Source organism: Ambystoma mexicanum, chromosome 9 (assembly GCF_040938575.1).
Source record: "Ambystoma mexicanum isolate Mex_15411 chromosome 9, UKY_AmexF1_1, whole genome shotgun sequence".
NCBI lineage: Eukaryota > Metazoa > Chordata > Amphibia > Caudata > Ambystomatidae > Ambystoma > Ambystoma mexicanum.
In genome coordinates this window covers 578,970,826-578,997,901 of record NC_090931.1, presented here as the reverse complement: position 1 = coordinate 578,997,901, position 27,076 = coordinate 578,970,826, and the positions used below count along the sequence as shown (strand labels likewise).

The 27,076-nt window shown below is 46.3% G+C and overlaps 1 protein-coding gene across 3 annotated transcripts in view; it reads left to right on the top strand.

Annotated features, from left to right (window-relative positions):
* LOC138488301 (aldehyde dehydrogenase family 3 member A2-like) overlaps nucleotides 1-27,076 on the top strand; it is an 822,258-nt gene that overhangs the window by 767,961 nt on the left and 27,221 nt on the right. For 2 of the 3 annotated variants that reach the window (XM_069615182.1, XM_069615184.1), the window contains exon 11: nucleotides 2,363-2,488. The exons of the other annotated variant lie outside the window; for it this stretch is intronic. In XM_069615182.1, coding sequence (XP_069471283.1) covers nucleotides 2,363-2,446 — 84 coding nt within the window. In that variant the 3' untranslated portion in view covers nucleotides 2,447-2,488. The remainder of the gene's footprint in view (nucleotides 1-2,362; nucleotides 2,489-27,076) is intronic. 3 annotated transcript variants of the gene reach the window in all.

The following is a 27,076-nucleotide window of genomic DNA, read 5'->3' as shown; positions in this document are numbered from 1 at the left end:
ACAGACCACTAAAAAAAAGGTTTCAAAATGTACACAGTGCACAAAAGGAAGAGCCACAGCATCATACCAAAAAAGGCGCAACAGAAATCCCTTTCAATCGGCGAAGTCCCCAAAAACTGCGGAAACCCGTAGCACAGCCACATATTCAACCCCATCTTTGCATTTATACACTTCGGGTAAAGCCCCAAATCAGCTTGAGCGTGAATGCTGCACAGTCCTCATTCAATAATACAATTGTCCAGTCCTGCAAGAAGGAAGCCATGTTATCGTTGGCAATAGCGGTTAGCTTCTCATATGTAAAGATAGTTAAAAGCTGCTTATACCATTCTGCTTTCGTGGGGGCCTGAGGGCACTTCCATTTCTGAGCCAAGGCCATTCTTCCCACCCCAACATCGCCCCCTCCACTCTGGAAAAAGGCAAATCATCACTCTCCGGTAAGGGCGTACTCAAAAGGATCTCCATGGGGTGGAGGGAGGGACATGTTCCCTGGATGCCCTTAATCCAACTAAGTACCTCTCTCCAATAGACTTGTATGACCGAGCACTCCCACCACATATGGAACCATGTTCCTCTACTGGCACATAATATCAGGAAAACACTGGGCTTGATGTTTGAGGTGTCCAAGCGAGAGTCAGAGGCTTACCTCTTCTCGCTGGACTCCGAGAAAGCTTTTGATCGCGTTGAGTGGTTCTTTATGGTGAAGGTGCTCTGGAGGTTGGGTTTCGGGGATAAATTCTGTGGTAGGTTGTCAGCTCCATACAACGGTCCCACAGCTCGGGTGTCAGTGAACGGCATTTGTTCCTTTTGATCTCTAATGGCAACACTATTTGAAAACCATATCCCACTTCTAATCTCAGTCTGTCTTGATAAAGACACCTTCCTGGTAGCTTCTAATTTGCCTCCACTATCCAGGCTACTGTATGTGTAGCATTCTCATTCCTTCTGATGGATGGTCTCTATGCATGAGCACTTTTGCATCCTGTGGGGCAGCTAATGTGAGTTCTCTGTCTATTATGGGTTACATATACATTTTACATACGGTCCTGCATTAATACTACATCTACCTTATTGGATGTTATTGATAAAAAGTATCCTGTATGTACTAGAACAGTAACCTCTTTGTAGACTGCTAATGTTGGTCTTCAAATGCTACTTGTTTATCATTCTGATTAGAGCAAGAATGTAGAGGGCAAGGGGACTTAAAGGGAGTTAACGTGCTTATAATGCTGCGAGACAGCATATCAACTTATAGGTTGTGAGCGCAACGGTGGGGGGCGCGGCCAGTAGTCTTGATCCTCACACAGGGCCCCAAAAGTGCTTAAAATGGCCCTGACTTGGTGCACACATTCTGGTCATTGGCACTGTTCCTGACTGACCAATGTAAAGGGATGGGCTTTGTTGGCTCCATTACCTTCGATCTTACCCCTTCTGCCGAGATGGACTTTCTTTCTTTTCTTTTTTGATGGAGCCCTAATGCTTTTGTATTGCTTTAGTTGTTTGATGTTTTGACTTGTTGGCTGGGTTCTATGTTCTTTCATCGGATTTAGAACGTATGCCTTTTAAACGAGGAGAAAATTACGAAAAAGTTAATCGTTTTTTTAGTTGTAATTTTATATATGGAGTCGGGATCCTCACCAAACCCCACCTCCACCACCGATTTTTAACTATTCCTGATTCTCCCCAACCCCTTATTACCCTTTCTCACCCCCCCCAAAAAAATCGATAACCTCCTGCGTAATTTCCTCCTCGTTTAAAAGCCTGCCAATGAAAGGACGTTATACCATTGGCTAAAGATAGGTAGACTGCGGCCATCTTCAATGGGTTGATTTCTGCCCATTGACTGGCGGCTAAAACTTGCTGATTTCTATTCGCATCGCCATGTATTGGTGGTCTTTGTATTATATTTCATGGTTTATTTAGATTATACCAGATCCAGATAGCAGTGTTCTGGTGAGCAGTCCTGCCTCGCTAGTCAGGTGGTTTATATGCTTCAGAGTAGATTGAGCTTTGAAAGCATGCTACTGATTGGCCTGATTAGCAAATAGTGAATTCTGGAAGGCTGACGGTTCTCGCCTCCTTTTTGAAATCAGCTGTACCTGAGTTTATAGTCCTCTTCCTTTGACTAATTACCACCCCATTCCCATTGTGATTCATGTAAATGAGTATCTGGATCGGAATTAGTGACTACTATGGTAAGTAACATTTTCTTTGTAATATTTTCTGATATGCATCATAATCATCCTTACTTTAAAATATGTTTTATGAAAAGGTGCACATTCTAAGATGGATGCTAGGTTTTTATCAGCTGAAGGAAAACTTTGCTATATAATGATTAATTTGCAAATGATTTGGGTTTTCATAGAAATACCATTGGGTGCTAAGAGGCAAAGTGTTGTTACTTATGTTGCCATTAATCAGACTGGATGGGCTCAGTAAACAGAAGTGAACCGCAGATTTCAGAGCCCAACGTTTGGACAGTTGCACTGAGGTAGGAAATGTTGTATCATCAATTTAGTGGCATGCTTCCTTTTGCTCTTTGGGGGAACAGTTTAATACATTACATAATGAAAAACGGTTCAACATCAATACATTTACCTCCCTGGTTGCTCATAGATCCCTTGCTGCCAAATTGTCCATTCTCCCCTGTTGGCACCCACCTTGTTTCTCTGCTTTCCTAACCATGTTCTTCCCTTATGATTGTAAAGCGCTCTGTTGCTTCCCGAAGCTAGGTCAACAAATACCCATATAATAATATAGCCTAATATACTGAAGGGAGGCGTTGTTATCACATAATCACCCGCCTCAGGCCATACGTTGGTAAAGGGTCATTATCACAAGTGATAACGACCCTACCCAAGGTCTACAAGGCTATTAGCACATGGGTTTCTTGCTGAAGTAAAACATAGTGCTTTCAGAGTGAATAAAGTAAATAGATAAAATGAGTAAATTAAGTGTGGTTTTATTTTGTAGTATTTGAAAACCTTTGGTTGTCTTCAAGTTAAGCATTTTAATTGCAACTTTGTTGAACTGGAACATGTTTAACATGAGTATGCATGAGGTGTCATGTAAAAGCGAATGGTTTCCATATAAAAGTGAAAGCATTTTCCAATGTTTTTATCTTTGTATTTCTTGCTAATTAACATGTTGCTGCAAAAAAGTTCCTCCCAGAGAGGAAGTGTCTTTTTCTTTTTTTTTATACAGTTTTATTTATTGATCGGAGGCTGACGCCCATACAACATATATAAACTTGACAACAAACCAACTACAGTATATCAACTGCTCAAAATTGCTCCCAGATTATCAGGTTTGAAAGTTACTCCACCGCCTCCGACTATTTTCAATATTTCCCCCAACAAAGAGCCTCCCCCACCCTCCCCTCCTGCCCCCCTTTTACCCCAGTTCTTTGGTGTCCAGAGTTTCTGACGCTATTGATTTTTTCCAGGTTGTATGTGCCGAGTTTTGTCCACACTTGGCCCCTCGGGTGACGTGCACATTTTTAAGAATTCTTGGTGTGTAGAAATGGCTTATCTGTCCCTCACAAACTCATGGAAGGGGTTCCAGATAACCAGGAACTTCAAGTATTTCCCAGCACGAAGGGCCCATATCTTTTCCATTGCCATGACCCCCATATCTTGACCCACCACCAGGCAGTCGCCGGCCCCGTTTCACAGTTCCATCTCTGTGCAAGGGTCATTCTTCCAGCTGACAGTAAGTGTGTAATTAAGGCGACCCTAGGCCCCGACATTGCGCAAGAGCCTTCAACTGCCACTCCTAATAAAAATCGTCTTGGAAGACATAGGGAGCTCCACACCCACAATGTCTTTTATGTGCCTCAGCACTTCTTTCCATTATGCCAATTCTTTCGGACAAGTCCACCACATGTGGAATAGGTCTCCCCTCTCCCCACAATCTCTCCAGCATGTAGGTGGATATTTTGTATTGATTTTGTGTAGGCGCTAGGGGGACAAATACCACCTATCACATAACTGACTCTTTGATCGTGGTGCATTTGGACGAACCGTGTGACCCTTGACCATATCTGACTCCACTCCTCTTCCGATATTGGTTCCCCCATGTCCCTTACCCAATTTTCTTTGTATGTGAGGCTATCCTCTGGTTGCGCCTTACTCAGTAGTCTGTAAAGCCTAGCCACTCCTCTCGCCGTCAGGCCCTCCCGCATGATTATCTCCAGTCCAACCAGCGGCCTAGTGCCCGCCCTCTTCACCCTTGGGTGCGTGATCCAGTGTCTAAGTTGTGTGTATCTATATCTCTCTAGTTGCCCAATTCCAAGTTTCTGTTGGCAGTCAGTGAAGAGCAGGGGGGGTTCCTTCGCTATACATATCCTTTGGGGTCAGTGATTCCGCTCCCGGCCATCCTTCCCGAAATCCTGAAATTTCCGCTAGAGTCCCGATAAGAACTCCAGGTTGTACATTAAGGTGGTGAGTGGGCCTATCCCATACTGAATGTGTTCCCACCCCAGTGCTTTGTCCCAGCTATGTAAAGACATCTTGGTTGCTTCCAATAGTGCCCCACCTTTTCCCCGGGCCTCCGCCTTTAGCGCTTGCAATATCCTCTTGCAATATCCTCAGGGGAATCTCTGTGACTGACTGCTCTATCTGACACCACCCTTTTAAGTCTTGCTGCCTCGCCCACCTCAACATCGGCGCCAGGTGCTTTGCCATTATGTATCTCCCAACATCCGGGAGTCCCAATCCACCCAGGAGTTGGGGGCGCATCAGAATTAGTCTTTGTACCCTTGGCCTCTTGCCTTGCCATATAAAGTTACAAGCTTTTTGTAGCTCTCTGGTCGCGGCAGGGGGTATAGCTACCAGTAGCGAGCCCACCACATAGAGTTGCCGGTCCATTTTTACTGCAGCGATACGCGCACACCATGAAAGCTCTTGGCTGTCCCATCTACACATATCCTTTTGTAGCTGTTTCCAGAGGGGTGCAATGTTAACCTGTACAGTCAACTTAGACATTTGGTAAGTGTATTCCCAGGTATTCCACGGAATCCCTTTCCCAGATTAAGGGGAATGTCTTCTTCAGGACCTCAATCTCTTCCCTCCTCTCTGTTATGTTTATTGCTTTGGATTTGGATAAGTTAATGGAGAACACCAATGCTTTCTCGAACTCCTGCAACTTAACCATGGCCCTGGGCATTGTGTTTTTGCTATCTTTCATGAAGAGCATTATATGTGATTTTATTGGGCACCTGTCCACATACCACCCCTTTAAACCCTGCGTCTAGCCTAATTTGGATCGCAAAAGGTTCCATTGCCATTGCGAAAATCAGGGGAGACAGGGGGCATCACTGCCTCGTGCCTCGCCTAATTTTAATTTGTTCCGAACTGTGGCCATTAACTGTGAAACTCGTTGATGGAATTTGGAAATTGGCGAGCACCGTCGTGGTGAATTCTTGGCCGCACCCAAAGCCTTTCAGTACCAACCTCAAGTATTCGCAATCCAGGCTATCAAAAGCCTGTCTGGCATCCAGTGCGGCCACTGAAAACCCTTGGTGCGTGCACACTCCCAGATCAATGATATCTGTAGCCCGCCTCACGTTGTCCTGTGTGTGCCTTCCCCCTGATGACGCCTGCCTGGTCGTCATGTATGATACCAGGGAGGACTTTCATCAGTCTGGTCGCCAGTATTTTAGCATAGATCTTCGCGTCTGTATTTAGAAGTGCAATGGCGCAGTAGCTTGTGCATTCTGAAGGGTCTTTCCCCGGTTTCAAGGTCAGCATGGTTGTGGAGCTTCCCATGTCGGCCGTGACCATTCCTTTCCCCCTAATTGTGCTAAAGAGGCGTGTCAGCGGGCCCAGCAGTTGTGTGCGAAAGGTTTTATAGTAGCCTTTCCCCAGGCCATCTGGGCCCGGGGCTTTGTTTGCGGGCAATGCCGCTATCGCATTACTGACCTCCTGCGCTGTAATCGGACCCCCGAGTGCCTGCCTATCCTGCTCTGTAATCTGGGGTAGGACGGTGGCCCGCAAATAGGACCTCTGATATTCGGGGTCTAGGTTTTTACTGCATAGGAGTTCCTTGTGGAATTGCACCATTATCTCCAGTTTCTTTCTCCGCTGTTTGTAGGACTCCCTGCTTGTGTTTTAGTTGTGCTATATAGTTGCATGTTTTTTGTTTGTTCAATTTCGCAGCTAAGAACCTATTTGCTTTCCCCACCTTTCCTCACCTGTATGTAATAGGATTGTTTTGTGTTCAACAGTGTTTTAGCTACCCTGTCTGCAGTGTGGTTTTTGAGCTGGGCTCTAATCTTCCTAAGTTCTCTGTGATCAGCCTCTTTTACCTCCTTTTCTAACTTACGTGTTATAAGGGCTCTCTCTCTGTAGTATGCCACCGCTTTTCAGATGAATTTGCCTCGAACTACTGCCTTCCCTGCGTCCCAGACCACCTTCCAGTCTGTTTCTCCGTTATTTCTCCCTGAAATAATTATTTATCAAGCTCTCCATATGTGCCGCAAGCACTGTGTCCCTCCAGTATTATCTTGTTTATTCCCCAGGTGGGCTGTTTTCCACTCCCCTTTCCCCCCCAACTCGAAGCATACCACCACTGGCGTGTTGTCAGAGAGAGATTCCACCCCTATCTCTACTTTCGTCACCTGGGGGACCAGTGATGTGGTGATCAGAACCATGCCTAACCTAGAATAGCCCTTGTGGACCGCAGAGTAGTGCGTGTATTCTCTGTTTCCCCCCTGGAAAGAACTTCCATGTTTCTATTAACCCCAGTTCTCGAAACAGTTTCCCTAGTGCTTGCCTGTTTTTCTGATCCACTATTGTAGGCGGGAGCGTTTTGTCCAGTGTGCGGTCCATAACGCAGTTAAAATCCTCACCTATGATCAGCTGACCCTCGCACCAACCGCCAAACTTTTCCAGTTTTCCTGTGATAACTATTTCCTGTTTTTCATTGGGGGCGTATAGAGCAATTATTGTGTAAGTACTTTGCCCTACTGTGCCTTTAAGCCCGAGGTATCTCCCCTCTGTGTCTCTGCCAAGCTGCAATTTCTTAAATTCCAATTCTCTGTTCATCAGGATTGCCACACCCTTCGATTATTTATGTATTTATTTATTTATTCCCTGGATGCAAATTATTGCTGAGGAAAGGCCTTATGGGCTATCCTCTTCGTCTTTTGGGAGGAGATGAGTTTCTTGCAGGATCCCTATTGTCGTCTGCATCGCCCTTAGCCTATCCAGGATTGTTTCATGGGTGAGTTCAGCCCTTGTGTATTCAGGGATACTATAGTCACATCCACCATTTCAGTGTGAACAGGAGGTGCTGACTGCTATTTTTTAGCGTTTTGCTCAACTCGGCTTCCAACCCAATCCCCCTCTTCGGGTTGCAGGGCCTCCCCCGATGTCCCAACCTTCTGCTGGATGTACCCCCAAATGGATGGGTTCTGTTAGCTTTTGCCTCAGGCCTTTGGCTAGGTGATCTTCCTTTCTTAATGGCCCTGTTCGGTTCTTTTAGCTCTCCCCTTCTTGTAACTTATCTCAATGGGTTACTGGGTCGGTCTAGGGCCTTGAGCGTGTCTTGGTGTCGTGGACCATCTCATCGGGGGAGTCCCACATTCAAGGCCCCCTTTCTCCTAGTGAATTGGAAGTTACTGCGTGCTGACCCGGCACGCTGAGTTGCACATAAAGTAGGGGAGGATTTGCTTCAGCTGCTGTATTTTGAGTCAGGTATGCTCCGCTATTTCTATTGAAACCTTCTGTTTGGCTTAGCTGTGCTTTATTGGGACCCCAGGGAGAGAAGGCCCGACTTCTGAGCGACCATTAGGAGCGTGGGCTACCGCCCAGTGCTTGTTTCCCCCCGCCAACCCCCGCAGACGTGTGCCCATGTCCTGCTGATTCCTTTATTGCAGCCAGGCCTCCTTTATTTGGCCTCCTTGTCTGCGTAATGGTTCTCTCACTGCTATAGTACCGGGGCGGGCCATGCCGGTGGGTCTGCTAAGACTCCACGCCTGGGCTGCACTGGCGCACTACCTGGCGACCTCCTACCTTAGTTAGCTGCAGATCCCCGGCTCTGCCGTCTCCGCTGTACCTCTCGGAGGCCCAAAGCTCTTCAGTCCGAGGTGTGTCTGACAGGCCGCACATCCAGGCACAGCTGTCTCCACTTCCCCTCCAGGCCCTATGTCCTCAGGCTCCTCCGTATTACCACGTGGTCCGGGTGCTTTGGGCCGTGTAGCGCAGTAGGGCTCTGTCAGGTTGCTCTCTCTCCCCTTCTGCAGGCGGTCTCCCTTTCCGCTGAACTGAGCGTCCGCTAACACAGGCTGGCTCAGGGTTCCTACCCCGGGGGGGGGGATGGGTGGACACCAGCCGTGCTGCAACAAGGGCGGTCCATTCGTTCTTCCCCACCGCAGCTCCCCGCAGTGCGGCAGCCGCATCTCTGGTTTCGGCGGCAGACCTGCGCAGCTTGCCCGGCAGTCCTCCGCCAACTTACTCCGGGCCCAACGCAAGCTCTGGGCAGATCCAGCAAGGATCAGGACAGTGTTGGACCACTGTCCGTTTCTCCACTCCCTCTATCGCTCACTTCTGGGCCACCACCCGCGGGGGTGAGCACGCCTCTCCTGGCCGGGTAAGAGGGGGTTCTCCACTCACTGAAATCCGCGGGCGCTTCTCTGCTCTCTCGCCCCTCGCCTGTCCGTCGAAGGACCTCTGCATTTGCTGGGAAGTTCTTCGTTTCTCCCCTCTTTGATCCACGTGGATCGCAACTTTCTGCCGTGATTTTGTTGCTTTTAATATGCCTTCCAACTCCTTTCGGTTCCCACGTGTGTGGAGCGCCAGCAAACTGCGTCCTCACGAGATGGTGGCCATTTTGGAATTGGAAAGTGTTCTTTGTTTCCCTGTGTGCTTCTGAAAAGAATGTTCAGAATGCAGTCAGTACCAGTAGTTGACTGCACTCTAAACGTTCTGATTGGCTGAGGAGGTTAATAAAGATTTCTATGTGCCAATAATAATTGGGTCCTGCTCTCCGTCCTTCTGAATCGATTTGGGAATTCCTGCAACAATGACCAGAAAAAAATAACATTCTCCAAAAAAGCTGCCCCTTTAAAAATGTTTCTTAGTACTGCATGCAAGTAGAGCTTTCTCTGGCACTTTTCACTTCTATGGGTGAAACCTTTTGTTTGCAGTCTGCTTTTGCTAAAAGGAGTGATGAGGTCCAACCAGACCGAAACACGTGTCTGGGGATGCTGTTGGTACTCTAGTTCAGAGGAAAATTGCCTGGCATTTCGGTGCTGGACTGCCCCAGGGCAGGACAAAGACTGATATGTTTGGGATATTTCTTCTCTGTGAAAGATAGTGAGCTAAAGATTCTGGGTATGTCTCTCGTAACCAGGACTTATGTCTGGCAGAGGGACTCCAGGACCCCCCCATGTTAATTTGCTAAAGGGAGCACATTTTTGCTTTAGAAGTAATTTGGATTGTCAATTCTTCCAAGACATTGCTTCTTTCCCCATGCATGCATCTAACTACAGGTTTCAAGCACTGCGTTTGATGCAAGAGTCCGTTCTCGGCTGCTTCCTCTGGATGACTGAGCCTGTCTGTTCATTTCATTCAGTAATGAGAAAAGCAATACATGATTTAGGTTTAATGCTGCTAAATAGGCTGGCATCTTTGTTTTATTTTTTAGACTAACACCACTTTTACCTGTAAACCCTTTACTAACTACGGAATCCTTGGTAATGGCCCAATCCATTGTGGCATAGATCATGCCTCAGTCTGTGGTCACAATTTCTGAAGTGTTAGAGTATAGATACAGAACTTATAAGGGGGATCCTTTTATGGGGCTCTAAAATGTTCCTGCCCGATCTGCTGTGGTTTCAGTAGCCCTGAGTAAAAGGGATATGAGGCACAAAACCCATTCCTGTAAGGAAGGAAAGGCTCTGAGGCACAGTGTTACAAGTAGCACCCAAACCCTTTTTATTAAGCCAAATATGTCTGCTAATCTAACAATATAATAAAAGGTGTACGTTTGCTCCTGTATGTTTGTCCGATGCAATAGCTTTGTATGTTGTCACTGCTAGAGGGAGCTGTTGCCTTAGGATACACAGAGACCATGCCGATTTGCAGTCCTTTGCCTGTTACAGTGGTCCAATTCGCCCATCTTCCCGTTATAACCGCTAGATGGAGCTGTAGGCTTAGGATGGATAGTGGTCCTTATGTGTCAATGAAAACTGTTCACTAGTAACATCTGCAACATCTTGAGACTGGTTTTCAGAATTACCATAGGAATCTAGAAAAGATTTCCGCTTCTGGCTTTTTGAAAGCAAAGAAGCAGCATTGCAGCACCTACAAGTGGACGTAGATCTGGGACAAGCAGCTAGAGATATGAGCTCTGTTGTATTACACAAGCCTAAGAACGTCTTGTCTTCAAAGCAGCATCCAAGATAAACCTTTAGAATTTTCCTTTTGATGTAAACACTTAATAATGTAATACCTAGTTCACATCAGTTACTGCAGTCTTGCAAAAGAGTTGTGACGAGGTTCTGGAGTGCCAGTTTGTCTACAACTGCAAAGTCAAGTTCAAGCTAACCTCATTCAGCTTCCAAAGGCTTTAGCCAGACCAACGTGAATGAGCGAAGTTCTTCATGATGAGCTAACAAGTTATGCTCCTTATCCAAGACTGTTGCAGCAGGATCTATGAGAAACCAAGATTCATCTAAGTCATCAACTGGACTTTCCTTTAAGGTTGCAAGATTACTCAATTCCCTTCATGGAGATTGCATTGCCAATGTGACAATCCCTTTGCTATTTTTGCAGCCATCAGTAACCCAGGATCTTGGAGTACAAAATATTATTCATGAAGGACTTGCCAAATAATCACTGCTCCACCTTCATCTTCAAAATCTTAGACCGCCTCTGTAGAACTCATCCAACTTTTTATCTTATGTGCAACATGATTGGGTTCAGAGAATGAAAGGTATGTGGGATTTCTTCATGATGAGTCATACCCAAAATGTTACGACAAATCTGGCTTGCTCTCCTTTTTACACATCTTAATCTATTTCTTCTTGTGGATACCTTCCACATATGACTCCTAGTTTGAGAACATTGCAAGAAGACGATGACCAGTTCAGATGATTTCATTTTTTTTGTGTGTGCAATGGTTGAAAATCAATCTTCTGCAACACTAAAAACAAGTTATACATACATACACGAATTTACTTGCTTATAATTAAACGAAAAACATTTTGCCTACACATTTTCAAGAGTATCTTGATTTAAACCTAATATAAATTCCCATTTTAAAAATAACTTTCCAGGCGATCTCTATATCTATACAGTCGAATTAATTAAATCTGTCGCAACATCTCTTTCCATATTTGGAAGGCGCCTGCTGTAAAAACCGTGGAGCTAGCCCCATAAATTTTGCTCCACCATTGATCTGAATACAAAAAAAATTCTTGGTTGCCCTTCGATGTATAACCTTTATGATAGAAACACAAGACCATAGTTGTTACTAGAGGATGATATGTGATTAGACCAAGTAGACACGGATATCTTAAGCGACTTATGTCTTTCGCATTGAGACAAATCAAATGGTTTGTTTGAATAAGGCTTCCCCATTTCATGCAACGGGATGACAATCCTCCCTGTATTACATCCTCCTTCATCAGCCCCTTATTAATGTTTCCGATGTTAACATATTCCTTGAGCTGAGAAGAATTGAAATCTCCCGCAATCAGCCAGCAGCATACCTTTCGGTTGCAAAGCCTCCCATGCCATTATCATATAGTCGGAGGCCTTAAAAATAGCGCCATCTAATGGAGAGCCTAGCACTGGCATATACACATTTAGGATCATTATCGGCTGATTTAAGATACCTGGGAGATATACAATAGCTTGTTACATCATAGGGAAAGGGTTTCAGGTCAACATGGCACCCAGCTCCTATCGCCATGCCACCTTTGGGTCTGCCTCTTACCAACTAAGTAGCTGTACGGCTAATAATATGGAAGCTGTCCAGTTGAAATGGCTAGGTCAGCCAAGTATCTTGTAATAAAAAAAGTAACTGGTTTTAATTAAAGCAGAGCCGGTATTATACTTTCAAAAGGCACTATGCCCTCTAGTATTCCAACAAAGACAGTTTAAAATATTACATTTGGTAGTGATTCAATAGCTGTCCATTTTTAGAGTCTCAGTGAGTCCATTAGCCCTGATTCCTGATATAGTGGCCCATCATATTGGAGTGAAAGACATTTGGACTAAAGCTGTCTCTTGTTGCTTGCAGCAAATTCGGCATGTCTTCCTGTTGCCCTATTAATAACTTCGTGCTTGGCCACCATCTTCCTATAAACTGCGAGTTCAAATCCCAGGGCATGCAACTCCATTGTGCAAGAGCACAGGAGTGCTACCATGGGCCAGCGATAAAAACTCAAGAAGGGCCCAGTTGTACTGTTCACCTACCGCAGGTAACTCAATACATGTCATGTCAGTGGAGCTGAGGTCCACCAGATTAGGGATAAATTACCAAAGGATAATTCGGTTGGTTAGATTCAGACATGGGCTATCCAGCGCTGGGTACAATTTGGACAATATCACCCACCTCCCCACAGGTAAAGGTGGCTTTTGGTTCACTGTTGCAGAGGATTGGGCAGCTTCTCGTGCAGGATCAGTAGATGGGTACACTTCTCAATAGGACATAACTTTTCGCTTCTGGGGACTGAGATCAGTCCTCTCAGCCAGTCCACTTCCGGACTTCTGTATGACCGTTGCAACCTTAGATTGCATAGGGGCACCTCCATACTGAATCCAGCCATCCAGAAGACCTGTTAGATGACCCTCCCTTGTGGTGTCCTCCCCATGTCCCCCGATGAATCGGGTACCCTTGTTGGAGGCTTCCACCCGGCTGGGCTTGTCTTGGCTTCTCTCTTTGTTGGCAAGCTGGAGATGCTGTTCCTTCAAACACCCTTTGATCCCGGATTATTCCTCTGTGTGTCGGCTCCTTCTTACGCCATGCTCTCCTTCTCATAATGTCTGGGGCCGTGTGAAAACAATGTTTTTCCCCTCCTCTCCTTGTCAGGTTGTGCCACCCCCTCCTTGGGGAGCTCATCACAGGAATCTCTGAGAGGACACTCCTGTATGTTGTTAATCCTAACGAGAGTCTTTAGATGGGAAATGGACGTGCCCGGCCCTAATTCCAGCGCATGGCCCTGAGTTTGGTTGGGCATAGTCGTTGGGGTCCGATGATGCATCGCCAGGAAATGATCTGCCAGCCTTGCAAGCATAAATGACATGTCTTTGTTCCTCCACCATCTTTTGACATATGGAGGGTGTCTTTCTTGATCATGTAGTCTTGCAGCGACTGTGAACAGGGGGCCTCTCTTTTCCCCCTTGGCATACCTTATTGCCTTGGCTAGCAGGATACTCCTCACTGGACGATTCTGAGGAGTCAGTCAAGGAGTGAAGGCATTTTAAATCCGGGCTTGCTGATACGTTTGTTCCTATGATGTTTCCAAAGTCGGTGTCCAACCCTTTCTGGGGATTGCCCCCACATAACGATTCTCGGTGAAGCCTTCGACATATGTTTAATAGCGATTGATTATTTTCAATATTTCCAAATCCTGAACTCGGGTTATCTTCTAACCGTTGTAACCCTCGCCCCCGGTAGATCAATCGGGGCTAATGTCAAGGGTTTAACGGCAGCAGCCAAGGGAAGAAAAGCAGAGATTTTTGGTTGTAATGCTGTAATGTCTGTTGCGCACTCAATTTGTCCTTTTTTGGTTTAGGGGAGTGCGCTGTGGTAACCATATTAGGGCTGTGCACTCGTTTTCCTCCTTTACATGCAAGAGATCTCGGCGTACATTTCTGCTGAGTCTTCTGCTTCAGCTTAAATGTACAGTCCATAAAAGCGGTCTGCCTAACCCCACAGAAAGTTAGTATCTTGTGCCAACACTTACATCACGGGCACTGATCAATTTTCAGTCGCAGGCTCCTTGCAAGGCCAGAAGGACGGCAGCAGGCAGTCTACCACCATCCGGCAAACTCTAAATAGCCGACACTGCTCAAATGGTCAGCTCTACTCCACCGCAAATGCCAAACACTTCTGCACTTCGTGTCGCTTCACAAAGGGAGGTTTCTTTTAAGGAAGCTGCTCTCCTTAAAGGTACAGGCACATCACTGCACAGCACCTTGCTTCACATGAGATCAGCTTGAGACCAAACACCAGGATAGAGTACCGGTCTCTCCACACACCGGCAAGATCACGTTGTGCCGAAAACCCTTCTGCACTTCGATTAATATTTCGTATTCTACTGAATTTGGCTCTGAGGGTACTTACTGGGGGTTTTTGATGGTATTAGTAGCTCATTTTTAGATGAAGGATTTATTTTTCACCCAAATTTGTATAACTGATTAGAGCTCGGACATCAAACCACATATTTAGGTTATGTATTTTCTGGGATACTGCAAAAATTAGGATATTTAATAATAAATCTGGTGCAATTCTTCCTAGTGCCCTGATAAAATATTTGGTTAATTTGGGCAGGCCTTTGAAACTACTTTGGAATGTAATTGTCTCCCACTGAGACTGTTTGTGGATAAAACAGTAGTCTGATATTTCAGCTCTCTTAAACAGGTTAGTGGGTTCATAGGCTCTGGGATCTCACGGCTTGGTTCATTCATGTGGTTCCATATGCCAGGTTAACAATGTAATCCACGCTGATGCACCTTGCTCGCAGTTAGAACCATCTTTTAGAACGACAAAACAAATGTATTGCCATTACAGAGCATATTCAGTAATCTTTACGTTGGTGGATTCCACTTAACCTTGTGAAAAGGCACTGATTTCATCTTCCACACACTTCCTATTACCTTTGGACAGCTCACTGCTCAGTGGAGCTTATATTTTGGAACTCAATGCCGTTTTTCGGGTCTCAAGAACTTTGTTCCTCTCCCCCAAGAAACCAGCATCACATTCTAATCAACAACAGAACACCAATATTTAACCTAAACCAGCAGCAAGGGGCCAGACCCATTGTTTGCCCGTTTTTGATGCATTTGTGGTAAAGGTCCATTTAGAATTGTATTTTCCAGGAATTGCCTCACCAGGAGGGGAAGAATATAAAAGCAGAACTACAATGATGTTTGCTTAAATGTTACATAACACTGGGAAATCAATAATTTAATATTGCATTAGGTTTTCCAACTGTCAGCATTCCCCTCTTATATAGCTCTGCAACCAGTGCCAATATCCTAGGTCCAGAGTGTGCATCACCACTGAGAAAAAGCATTCAACTTCTAGGTGGTTAAGTGCCATTTTGATAGTCATTCCATATTCCATCCTCCTTTAAGGTTCCAGTCCCTTATTGGAATTTAAACTTGAATGTGGCATCTACCGTGCAGTAACTTTGTATGCCCCTTGCATCTTTTAACCTTCATTTACGGATATGGAAAACTGCTTTTGTTTTGGCTATTATTTCTGCCAGATGGATTGTAGTACTTTCAAGCCTAGCCACCAGAAAAGCCTTTATGAAAAGTAGAACGTTTCTTTTTTTTTATTGCCAAGGAGTTACTAGCTTATTTAAGAAATGTATTACTCTATTGCAGGCTAGTCCTCGTGGTTGTCCATCTTGATGGGATAACTCCATAATCGAGATTTTTCGACAGTTTTAAAATTGTGTTTAGAAAGAAGAAAATCATTCAGTAATTCCAATCGGTTTGATGCATGTAGTACCTTCTAGTAATAATTTCTGTATTTTATAACATTAGAGGCATTTCTCAGTGACTTCAAACTAATTGCACCATGGCTAGGATAGTGGTGCTGGCATTTTAGGCACGTGACTGTTATTGGTAGGATTACTGCATGGTGTCTGCAGGCATTATTTTAGATGCATCAAGAAAGGGTACAGATTTCGGCATGATTTCCCAGGCAATGTTTTTTTTTTTTTTTTACTGGAACTCCAGGAAGATCCACCCAGCCTCTTGCACTCAACCTTTACATCTGTGAAACCAGATACCTCAACAGTTGAAAGAGCTTGATGCCAGAATTAGGAAGGATAACATTTCTATACCCGCAACACTCTCCTTGTTCGGCTGAAGACATTCATTTTGGAATGGAGGTGGTGATTGGTGATTCATGGCCTCGAAGGCTCGGCACATCTTTGGACGATCATGTTTAACACCTGGTGGTCCTATGAAGGTGTGTCCCATCCCGCTAGCTATAAATGCATTTCCCAACAAGTCTCAGGGGAGGCAAAGGCAGGATTGCATTCTGCAATCATTATAAAGGTAGATTTTCCTGTCTTATACATTGTATTTTGCCAGTATTTTAGAAGTATGAAATTAGTGCCTGCACTTTGGGTTCCAACTGATGCGATTTGTGACTATGAAGAGCCAAGGTGCTGTGTTTAGGCAGCCACTGTTTAACTTTTTGTTTTTGCTTTTCAGGCATTCTAATCTCATGCCTTATCCAAAATATAAAAACGTTTGTGCTCTTTAATGGATCGTAAACGGCTCGGTCTTCCAGGCGCCAAATTTATCTTATAAGAGTTTCTCTTCATATCAGACTAAACTGGCTGGTGCTAGCCTTTTATGATTGTCAGCGAGTTCATATTTCTTTTCTGTATTTCCAACAATGAGAATCCTGTCCCTTCCTGTTGAAAGACCTTTGCAGCTATTCCTGGAAGCCACTGGGACCCTTGGAATACTACTTCTGCAGCATTTGAACAGGCCCGAGCATCTGATAACTGGTCGGAAATAGCAGAAGAGCACAAAACACATCTACAGTCCTTCTCAGTAGCCCGTAGGACCTTGTCAAACACTGGATCGCCAAACCCTGGACAGTTCTTCCAGAGACCACTGTCCTAATTTCTTCATAACTGCAAAGCAACAGCTCAACAGGTCTGAATCCCAATCTATCTATAATGAGCAGCTTTTACCACACCCTCATACCAATCAGTGACTAAACCAAACCCATGTGGAGCATTGGCTGACCTTAAATGTTAGATTGGACCAAATCCTTCTACCAGGAGAAATTGGACTTCCTACTTTTCCCATGGGTGATGCATAAAGAACGAGCAGACTTTAAAAAGGGGGGCAGGGGAGTATTTGTTATACTGATTTGCAGATTTGTTATTAATTCAAAGGATCAAAGCGTTGCACAGGGCTCCACAAAAGCAGCGTACCAGCGCCATTTACTCTCCAAAGTTGGGGCCAACACTCCCAACAAAGAAAACTAGTGGGTAAAGAGTACTTATAATCTGACGCTTCAGGCCACCTGCACTGTTCAGGTTAGTGTTCAGACCAGTGGCATGAGCAGTACCTTTCACAAAGTGGTATGTCTGCTGTAGTACTTCCTGTTGTGGAGATGGATAACCTTGTGAGCGCTCCAATAGGCCTTAGAACTACAGTTCCCAGCTTTTCTGTAGTCCTGGTAGCCTTTTCTTTGCCAGCAGGCGCAACAAGAAGGAGCCGGTTAGTGCTGGGGGATTGCACTTTCCCTTAGCTGCTTTTATTCGATTTGCGTTGCACTAGCGTGTTATTTTATTAAGATCTAGCATTTGTATGAATGGATTTTTAGCTGAACTAGACAAAATCATTTAAACAATTGTTATTTGCACTTAGCCACCTTCTTCGACGCTAAATTGACTGCCTTCTCCTATTTGAGCATAGACAATCGGAAGTTTTACTTCTTAACCTCACATGTGCTCCAATAGGCCTTAGAACTACAGTTCCCAGCTTTGTAGTCCTGGAAGCCTTTTATTTGCCTGCTGGTGCAACCGCACCAGCGTGATAGTAAGGAGAAGGCTGGTGCCGGTTAGGGACGCGTTTGGGCGCTGTTTCTTTTGGGTAAGTGCACCTTGTCCTGTCTTGCTTTCAGGACTTATTACACTGCCGTAACCGAATCTTCACAAATTGTGTGGAAGTTCTAACATTATGACCAGCCCTCTCTCCATTATTGCAGCCCAGGCCCAAACGCAAAAGCACACAGAGCTACTGCATCAAGCTACTTACTAGAATCCTTCCCAAATGATATAGTACTGGCAGAGGACAACACCATCTATGAAATTGGTACAGAAGTTGATAATACTGCAATATTAAGGGTGGACTGTTTGCTTGTGTAGTGGAGAGATTGCGTTATTGTGCTGCAGAATCCTAGCCAAACAGCCTTGGCTGCTGGTAATCCTTTTATTCATATCTCAGATAGTCAATAGAACAGTAAACGTAACCTTGAACCGGAAATTGTAATAAATATTTCATATTTACCAGTCAGTTAAAATCCAGAACCAATGCTTATTTAAAGCTGCACTACTTAACACAAGATCCTTAAATGTGCATGCCATAGACCTACATGATTTTATTCTTGAACATGAACTTGACCTCTATTGTCTTAAGGAAATTTGGTTACAAGACCCCTGCGCACTGATTATGGAGATTGCAGCACCAGAGAATTACATAGTTTTCTCTAATAATCACACTATTTCTAAAGGTGGTGGTGTAGCCATTATCACAAAACCTCATATGAACTGCAAAGATATGTGGCGAAGTGCTTCAATCGCAGACTAGGTTCAAATCCTGGTTATCGCCACTTATTTGCCAAATATGGGAGTCTCTAAAGTGATGCAGTTGGTAGCTTTTGCCATTTAAAAGATAAAATCCTCTTGGTTTGCTAGACATTAGGGTGCCTATATGTTTATTCATAACCATTCACTACAGTGTGCACACATTCTAAACTCCTCTGATGATTTTCCCATACCTTGGTTTGGGGTGGAGAGGAGGAGGAGGAGGAGGAGGAGGAGGGCAGGGGGATTTTAGGAATTTCCACAATCGTGGGGGGGAAGGGGTTTTGTAGAGCTTTATGAGCAGGATCGAAAGGAGTGGATGGGAGGGGATCAAGACAGTCGATTATAACATGATGTGAATTGAACAACGTATTTGTACTGTCATGTTCCCTTAATAAATGATAAATAAGTTTGGAAAGAAAATTAGATCCAGCAAATTGTTTAAACCTTTGTTTCTGTACAGACCCCTCCAATAATATGCCAAACTTTAACGAGGAGTTAAGTCACCGTCTGCAGCCTTTAAATAAGAGTAAGTGCAACAATACTCCTGGGTGATTTTAACAGGTGGTATCAGGACCCCACATATCAGAAGGCGACGCAACTTGAGCACCTCTTGAAGAGTGCTGAATAAGATATTTTGAACACAGAACCCAGCTATTCGAAGGGTAGAATTCTGGATTGGATCGCCTCTAGAAACATCTGAGTGGTGATCAGATACCAAGCCTTGCATATGGTCAGATCACTGTGCCATATTTCAAACATTTGGCATGCAAAACTGGATTCACTCCACGCTCAACTTAAGTAAATCGACGGCAGAAATTTTAAAACGGTCTCTGAAATCGACCCGACAAATGTTTTATCCTCAGTGATGGATTGCACTTCGGATGGAGACAACCCAGAGATCCCTGAGCAATCTATGATTAAAATGCTAGATCGGGTTGCCCCTCTGAAAAATGTGATTGTAAGAAATAAAACTTTCCACTATTACTGGTTCACTAAAGATTTAAAAGAAATCAAGAGTAAAGAGGCAGGCTGAACGTCTTTGGGTGAAGACAAAATCTGACCTTCATAAGAAAGCTTGGAATTGACTAGCGAAAACCTATAGAAATGCTATATATAACGCAAAGAAAGAGTATTACGAGAACCAACTCATTAAGGCCAATAATGGAACGAAAGAACTATTCAGAATTCTAAAGAAAATTGAAAACCCAAGACAACAGACAAGTTCTTTTACGCCTTCGAAAGAGTCCGTAGCGGTCATACCTAAAGATGTTTCTGGACCTCTGAGTACCGGTGACACGATTAGTGCCTCCCCCCACCCTTCGGGAATTAGAGGTGGGAACACAGGACTTCACTTTTCCTGATATTAATATAGCAGGACTTTTAGAAATCATGAAAAGCATGTATCCCACATCCTGCTCGGGGGATATTCTCCCATCCAAGGTCATCCTAGCAAATGCTAATATCTTTGGCCCTTTTCTCACTCGATTTATTAACTCTTCTTTTAGACATGAAGTACCCATATGTCTAAAGCGAATTACGGTTACAACCCTGATTTAAAAAGTGGGGAAAGACTCCAAGGACATATCCAACCTTAGAACAATTACAAACCCTTTCCTGAAAATCCTTGAAAATGTCGCCATGAAACAATTCCATGAATTTTTGGAACTCCATGGTGTTCTTCACCAAAAACGGTCAGGCTTTAGGCCCCACTTTAGTACTGAGAGTGCCCTTGTGGTCCTACAGTCAGACATGTTGAACATTGCAGATTCCGAAGGATGTTGCTTGCTGGTCCTCTTGGACCTATCAGCGGCCTTTGACCGTATTGACACTAACGGCAGCCTTTGATAAGACAGGGAAGTGTTCCTCTGGGGCCAGCCAATGGATCTACTCATTTTTATCTGAAAGAGTGTCAGCTGTCTACTGGGGGGATGCTCTGTAAGATTACGCACCAATCTCCTTTGGAGTACCAAAGATGCACTGAATTTATGCTTGATTGATGTGTTATTAAAACCGGGTCCAAAGTTAAAACACTGGGCACAGTATTAGACTGTAATGTTGGTACTGATGCACAAGTGAATAACATTACCCAAAATACACAATATTGTCCGAAACTGCTTAGAAAAATCAGACCTCTGATCTTTGAGAAAAATTGGGAAACTCGGGCTAGGGCCACCATTCTCTCGAGGATGGATTATTGTAATGCCCTTTTAGGAGGAGCATCTAAAAAGAATTTGCATACCCTACAATTGGTTCAAAATAAAGCTCTGAGCATTAAGAAAAAAAGTACATTACGGCAAACACATTACCATTAATCGGAGAAATCTTCATTGGCTCCCTGGTAAAGCCAGAATCCAATTCAAATTAGACGTCCTCACCCATAAGGCTGTATACGGCATTGCCCCCTGAATACCTAAAGAATAGAATCAATATCTACCAACCAGTTAAAACTGTATGCTTGAGTAACGTTATGCTGCAAAACTGTCCACGACTCAAACGGATAAAAGCAAACTGGAAATATTTCCTGTGTACTGCATCTTCCCCCTGGAACACTCCTCCATTGAAATTACGCCTGGACTGTAACCTGGCTTCTTTTCGAAAAAGGGATTGAAAACACATCTGTTTTGAGTAGTCATTTATAATGTTATTTGTTTTGTTCTGTGTTTTATGTTCCCACGCCCTGGTGCCTGGCGGGTTTTCGGTGTGTAATAAAACTATATAAAATAATATCTAAAATAAATCCCATGATAAATGCTTCTTTCCAGTTACAGGAACTTTCGATTACAAGAGAAATGCCTATTTTGTATATTAAAATACACTAATCATGAATTAGAACTATTGTTTACTCCCTAAGTTCCAACGTCTCAAAATAAAATACTATCAAACTCTTTTGTACTGGCCTCACCAGACTCCACAAAATGCAGTAGGGCAGTTTGCAACATTTACAACATAAAATAAAATCTCTCAGAAAATGTTTCCAAAAAATAACAAGAGAATTGCTTAACAGGACATCAATGCAGACATGATCTCTTCTAGCTCAGATGCCCGGCACCCTCTTCTTCTCAGGCCCCACAAATTAAACAGGAGTAATGATTGTTGATGGTTTACAGAGTGAATGAGTAAGTCCGAGTCTCTCTGCATTTGCCCATCTACCCATAGACATCTGAGCCCAGCAGAGGTTGGTGGTCCTGCCAAGATGGCGGATACTGTGGCTAGTTTTGCCTCCCACTGAAGCTGAGAAGAAGAGCACTGGGGTAAAGAGGTGAGGAGGCTTGCCTCGCCTCATTTTAACTCTGACTCACCGAACCGGATGAGGCCCTGGTGCAACAAGATGGTGCCCAAGTGAATAACCGGAGGGCACAGTGGCCGGTGGACGCTGTCCACTGCCTGGAGTAGGCCGAATGGGACCAGAATTTAGAAAGTACTATTCTTTGACATAGTCATTTTGAGACCTATTTCGCAGTACAGTCCTATAGAGACCCTTCATGGAAGCTTTCACCTCAATAGTTGATAACCGAAGCTTGCGCCCAGGATGGGAAGGGAATGGAAGTTTAACAAGTTTGATGGACCAAGAATGTTATCTAGAAGCAGACTAGCAGTGCATCTAGCTAAAGCAGTGGAATCGACCCAACAAAATGGCAAAGAGCTTGGCCAAGCAGAAGGTTGTATCAGTTTGGGATGTGTTGATCTAAGCTCAACAACCATCAAAAGAAAAGACTCATTAAGTTACAGCACAGATACATGTAAGTGCAGAGAAATTGGCACAATCTATAATAGATCTTTCTCCTGCATGGGGTCTGGCATGGATGCACATGCTCATGAATATTCTCTGTCATCAGGCCGGGAATCCTCAGTAAAAGAAAAAACAAGTTTCAATTACAAACGGTCTTTCTCCTATAAACCAATCACTGAGCTCTGGGTCATACTGCCCCAGCCCATGACTGCCCTCTCCCTAAGCCCCTCCTCTGGCAGCCATCTTCAGATTTTTACTGCACGTTCAAGTATTGGGAGTCCTTAGGTTTTGCTCCAAGAGCTTTTCTATGTTTTCACACTTTTTCATTAAAAAGTTCCTATTTTTATCATAGTGCCAGTGTGCTTTTTCGCTCCTTTGCCCAGCAGGCGGTGATCCATTTGTCGGCGTCTTTCAACACCCCTCAAGGGCAGAATCATCGAGCGTTTCATGAAAGATTCCAGAAGGTCATCTGGCCTACACCGTACGCCGGACCATGTCGGAGGAGGAGGACGGAGTGCTCCAGCTGCGCATTGGGGAATGTGTTTGTGGAGGACGAACACTCCCAGTGCCTCTGTCTCCATCGGGACCACAAGGAAGCAGATTGTGAAATCTGCCTTGGTTTCTACAAGCGCACCGTCCAGGATCGTCACAGTAGGTTGGCGGCGTGGCTCATCAAAGCCAAGGCCTCTACCCAGTGTGGCAAGCAGGGGCATGCCTCACCCAGGACCAGCCAGTCCAAGCAGCGGGCTTCTTAGTCCTTTGAGGGCACTCCATCCGTGGGGGCCCAAGACAAAACCAAGCACTGCGAGTCCGTTTCCGTCAGGGTCGCTGCGCAAGTGGGTCCCACGATGAGCAGGGCACGCTCATCTTCAGTCTGCCATCATCTCCAACCATTGCTCCAGTTCCTCCTCGAAGAGGAAATCGGCTAACCCAGGGAAGCTCTGGGCGAAGCCAGAAAAGGCCAAGGCACAGGGTAAGGTGTCCGACCTGCCCCTGAACGCCCAGGAGGGCCAGGCAAAGTCATCCTCAATGTTTGAGCCGGTGGCAGCCGCCCTCTCGAAGGCGAAAGGGGCTGAACCGACCCAGGGGACCCTGATGATGGCCAGATTGGCGACCCCCGCCCCCCGCCAGGCAGGAGGCTTTGGTCAAGCCGGTGGAGAAAACGCCAGAGAAGAGGATGCCATCCCTGAGCCAGAGACTGACCCCTCAGAATGCAAAAAAAGGGGGTGAGGGGGTGAAAGCCTCTACCGTGCTCCAGGGCATGGATATTTCTTCTTCGGACAAAGGGAACATGGTGTCCGTTCACACGTCCCAGAGGCTATGAAGGCAGAAACACTGTTGCCGACGGCGGAAACGTAGAAGGAGAAACGATGGTGGGAATAACGACGACGTGGGTGCTGGGCCCCTCCACGCCTACACCCCCCGCACCCTCCTGCCGACAACTTCCAGGGATGTATCACTGGGCATCCTTTCAACAGAAGAAACGGCACCCTATGCCGCCTCATCAACCGCCGCACATGCCCTCCCTTCATTGGGTATACAGGGACGGACACAGCGACTTCAGACACGGATGGCAGCGTTTCCCCGCTGTCTAGGGCTTCTCCCACGGATCAAGTGGGTTGGTTCCAGAACATGGTTGCCCGCGCGCCTGAGCTCTTCAGCTGACGCCAGAAGAAAGGTTTCCTTTACCAACGCTGTGAGGCCAAGAGGAAGACTATTCTGGCGGTGCCTCTCCTGAATGATGTTTTGGACGAGGGCCTGGCACTGATGAGTAATCCCGCCTCCGCCCTGGCGAAAAGAAACAGGCTGTAAAAGAAGTACCAGGTGCAGTGGTCTTGGCAGCTGTGAGGAAGAAGTCTTCGAATCCCTCATCTTCAGCCTCTGTTCCCCCAGACAGCGAGGGGAAGAAGTTGGACGCCGTGGGTAGAAAGGTGATCTACTCGGTGGCAACAACGGTCAGGTCACGCCAGCAAATGCGCTTGCGATCCTGGCCAGATACGACAGGGAGCTGTGGTATACGATTCAGACAGACACTGCGACGGCTGAAGGGTTTCGCCGTGGGTAATCATCCTCGTACCGCCAGCCCTCCTGTTCCACGACCCAGGTGACCTAAAGGGGTCGTTCCAAGGTTTACGGAGGTGGGCGTTGTCGCTCCCAAAGTGGCAAGCAGACCCTGAAGCAAGATTAAATCGGCCAGGACGTCGGGCCCCCACCCATGCACACCAGTGGGAGGACGACTAGCAGGCTTCTTCAGCGAGTGGGAACAGATAACCACCGACCAATGGGTGCTGGACGCTCTCGCCCACGGACACACTTTAGAATTCCAGCAGACTTGTCCGTGGATATCGCTGGTGGCCGGGCAGGAGCAGCACATCCCTCAGCTCCTGCAGGAAGTATGATTCATGATAAAAAAAGGGGCGTTGGAGCCGGTACCAAAGTGACTCCGGGGCTCTGGAGTCTACTCCAGATACTTCTTGGTAAAGAAGACGACCGGGGGATGGAGGCCCATTCTCGACCTGCGGCATCTCAACAAGTACCAAAAATTAAGGATAGTCACGTTGCAGCACGTGCTAGGTCAACTGGAGGAAGGAGACTTCCTGACGTCACTGTATCTGGACGATGCATACTTCCACGTCCCCATTCATGAGAAGCATCGGAAATTCCTGTGCTTCACCGTGCAGGGAAAGCACTACCAATTCAAAGCCCTTCCCTTCACACTGAAGTTGGCGGCCAGGGTGTTTACGAAGTGCCTGACATCAGTGCCGGCCCATCTGCTTCTACAGGTAATACATGTGTACCCGTACCTCGTCGACTAGCTCATCCGTGCCAAGTCAAGGGAGGTTGCCGTCCAACGCACAGAAAGGATCGTCCAGCTGCCGACTGATCTGTGATTCTCTGTGAACAATCCAAAGTCCTGCTTGATACCATAGCAGAACGTGCTGTTCCTGGTGGCCAGGCTCAACATGGTCTCCTGCCTGGCAGCCCCCTCGAGAGAAAGGATGTCGGTCATGCTGGGCAAGGTGCAACGGCTGTTGGCACTGAAGACCGCCACAGTGCAGACCATCAAGTCACTGCTCGGCATGTCGTGCAGCTACCTGGTCCGTCTCTGCAGGTTGTGGATGTGACCCCTTCAGGAATTCCTGGGCGCTCTGTGAATCCAGGTGTCCGGATGCTACGCAGACAAGATTGTTCTTGAGGAGTTCTGTCGAGCGATAAGGTGGTGGAGCGTGCGCTCCAACATCGCCCGGGGCACGGATGTCCAGAGCCCCCCCAATACCAGGAGACAGTCACCATGGACGCTTCCCTGGATTGCTGGGGAGCCCACACCGGACTTCTCCACACCAGAGGCCTGTAGAAGCTGGAGGAGAGGATCTCCACATCAATGTCCTGGTGCTGCGGGCAGTGTTCTGAGCCCTCACGTCATTCCTTCAGTCCCTCAAATGCAAGGTGGTGAGGGGCTTCACGGACAATACCACCGCAATGTTATACATCAGGAAGCAGGGGGGCACCAGGTCCCCAGTGCTCTTCAAAGAGGCCCAGGATTTGTGGTAGTGGGCTGTCGCCCAAAGGATGTTCATCATTCCGTTTCACCTGGCGGGAGTCCAGAACACCATTGCTGACTCCCTCAGCAGGAAGCTGCGCTCTTGCCACGAGTGGGAACTTCGCCAGGATCAAGTGGACAGCCTCTTCTGCAGATGAGACAGACCCCAAATTGATCTGTTTGTGACGGTGAATGCCAGAGATTCACCAGCAGGTCTACCAACCGAGGATCATGGGGGGACGGGTTTTCCTTCCTGTGGGAAGTCCTGTTCCTGTACAGATTCCCTCTGTTGCCTCTCCTGCTGCCAGGCATCAATCAACTCAAACGATGCTGATGCGGAATGATCCTCATTTCCCCGGCGTGGCTGAGGCAGATTTGCTACCCTGATCTTCTCAGTATGTCAGCGTCACCCCAGTCAAGCTGCCGGTGGTCGTGGATCTGCTTGCCAGGGAAGGGGGCGCAATCCTACATCACAACCCAGGATTGCTGAACCTGAAGCCTGGCTACTGTAGCCTTAGTTTGGTGGGTACGAGCTGCCAGCGGACTGTAGGGAGGTCCTTTTCAGGCCCAGAGTGTCGTCGACTCTTAAGTGATAGGGATACAAGTGGAAACGTTTCGCAACATGGTGCCGGAAGCAGAAAATCAACCCGCTGAGGGTCACGGCTCCGCAGATCCTTCCGTACTTGTCCTTGGCCAAGGTGAGGCTGACGCATGCCTCTATCAAAGTGCATCTGGCAGCTATCTCCCGCCACACCAGGTCTCAGGGGCGGTCTTCTCTTTGGTCATACCGTCTTGTCAAGGAGTTCCTCAAAGGACTGTTTTGATCGTTCCCGCCAGTGAAGGCGCCTGCCCCGGTGTGGGAACTCAACGTGGTGCTGATAAGGCTCATGGGGTGGGCCCCCTTCAAGCCTTTGCATCAAGCCCCTCTCAAGTTCCTTTTGGGGAAAACAGCTTTTCTCGTGGCTATCACCTCTGCCAGGAGGTTAGGCGAGATCCAGGCCCTGTCCTGCAAGCAGCCTTATCTGACTTTTCACGACGCAAGGGTGGTGATGCAGATGCACCCTTCCTTCATGCCAAAGGCTCCATCGGAATTCCATCTCAGTAACCTTTGGTGTTGCCTGTGTTTTTTCCAAAACCTTTATCGCCTGCTGAAAGGATTTTGCACTCGCTGGATGTGGCTTGTGCGCTGAAGTTCTATGTGGCACGCACACAGTTTCCGGAAGATATCTCAACTATTCATGAACTTTTGTCCTGTGAACCATGGGAAGGCCTTGTCCAAGGCTTC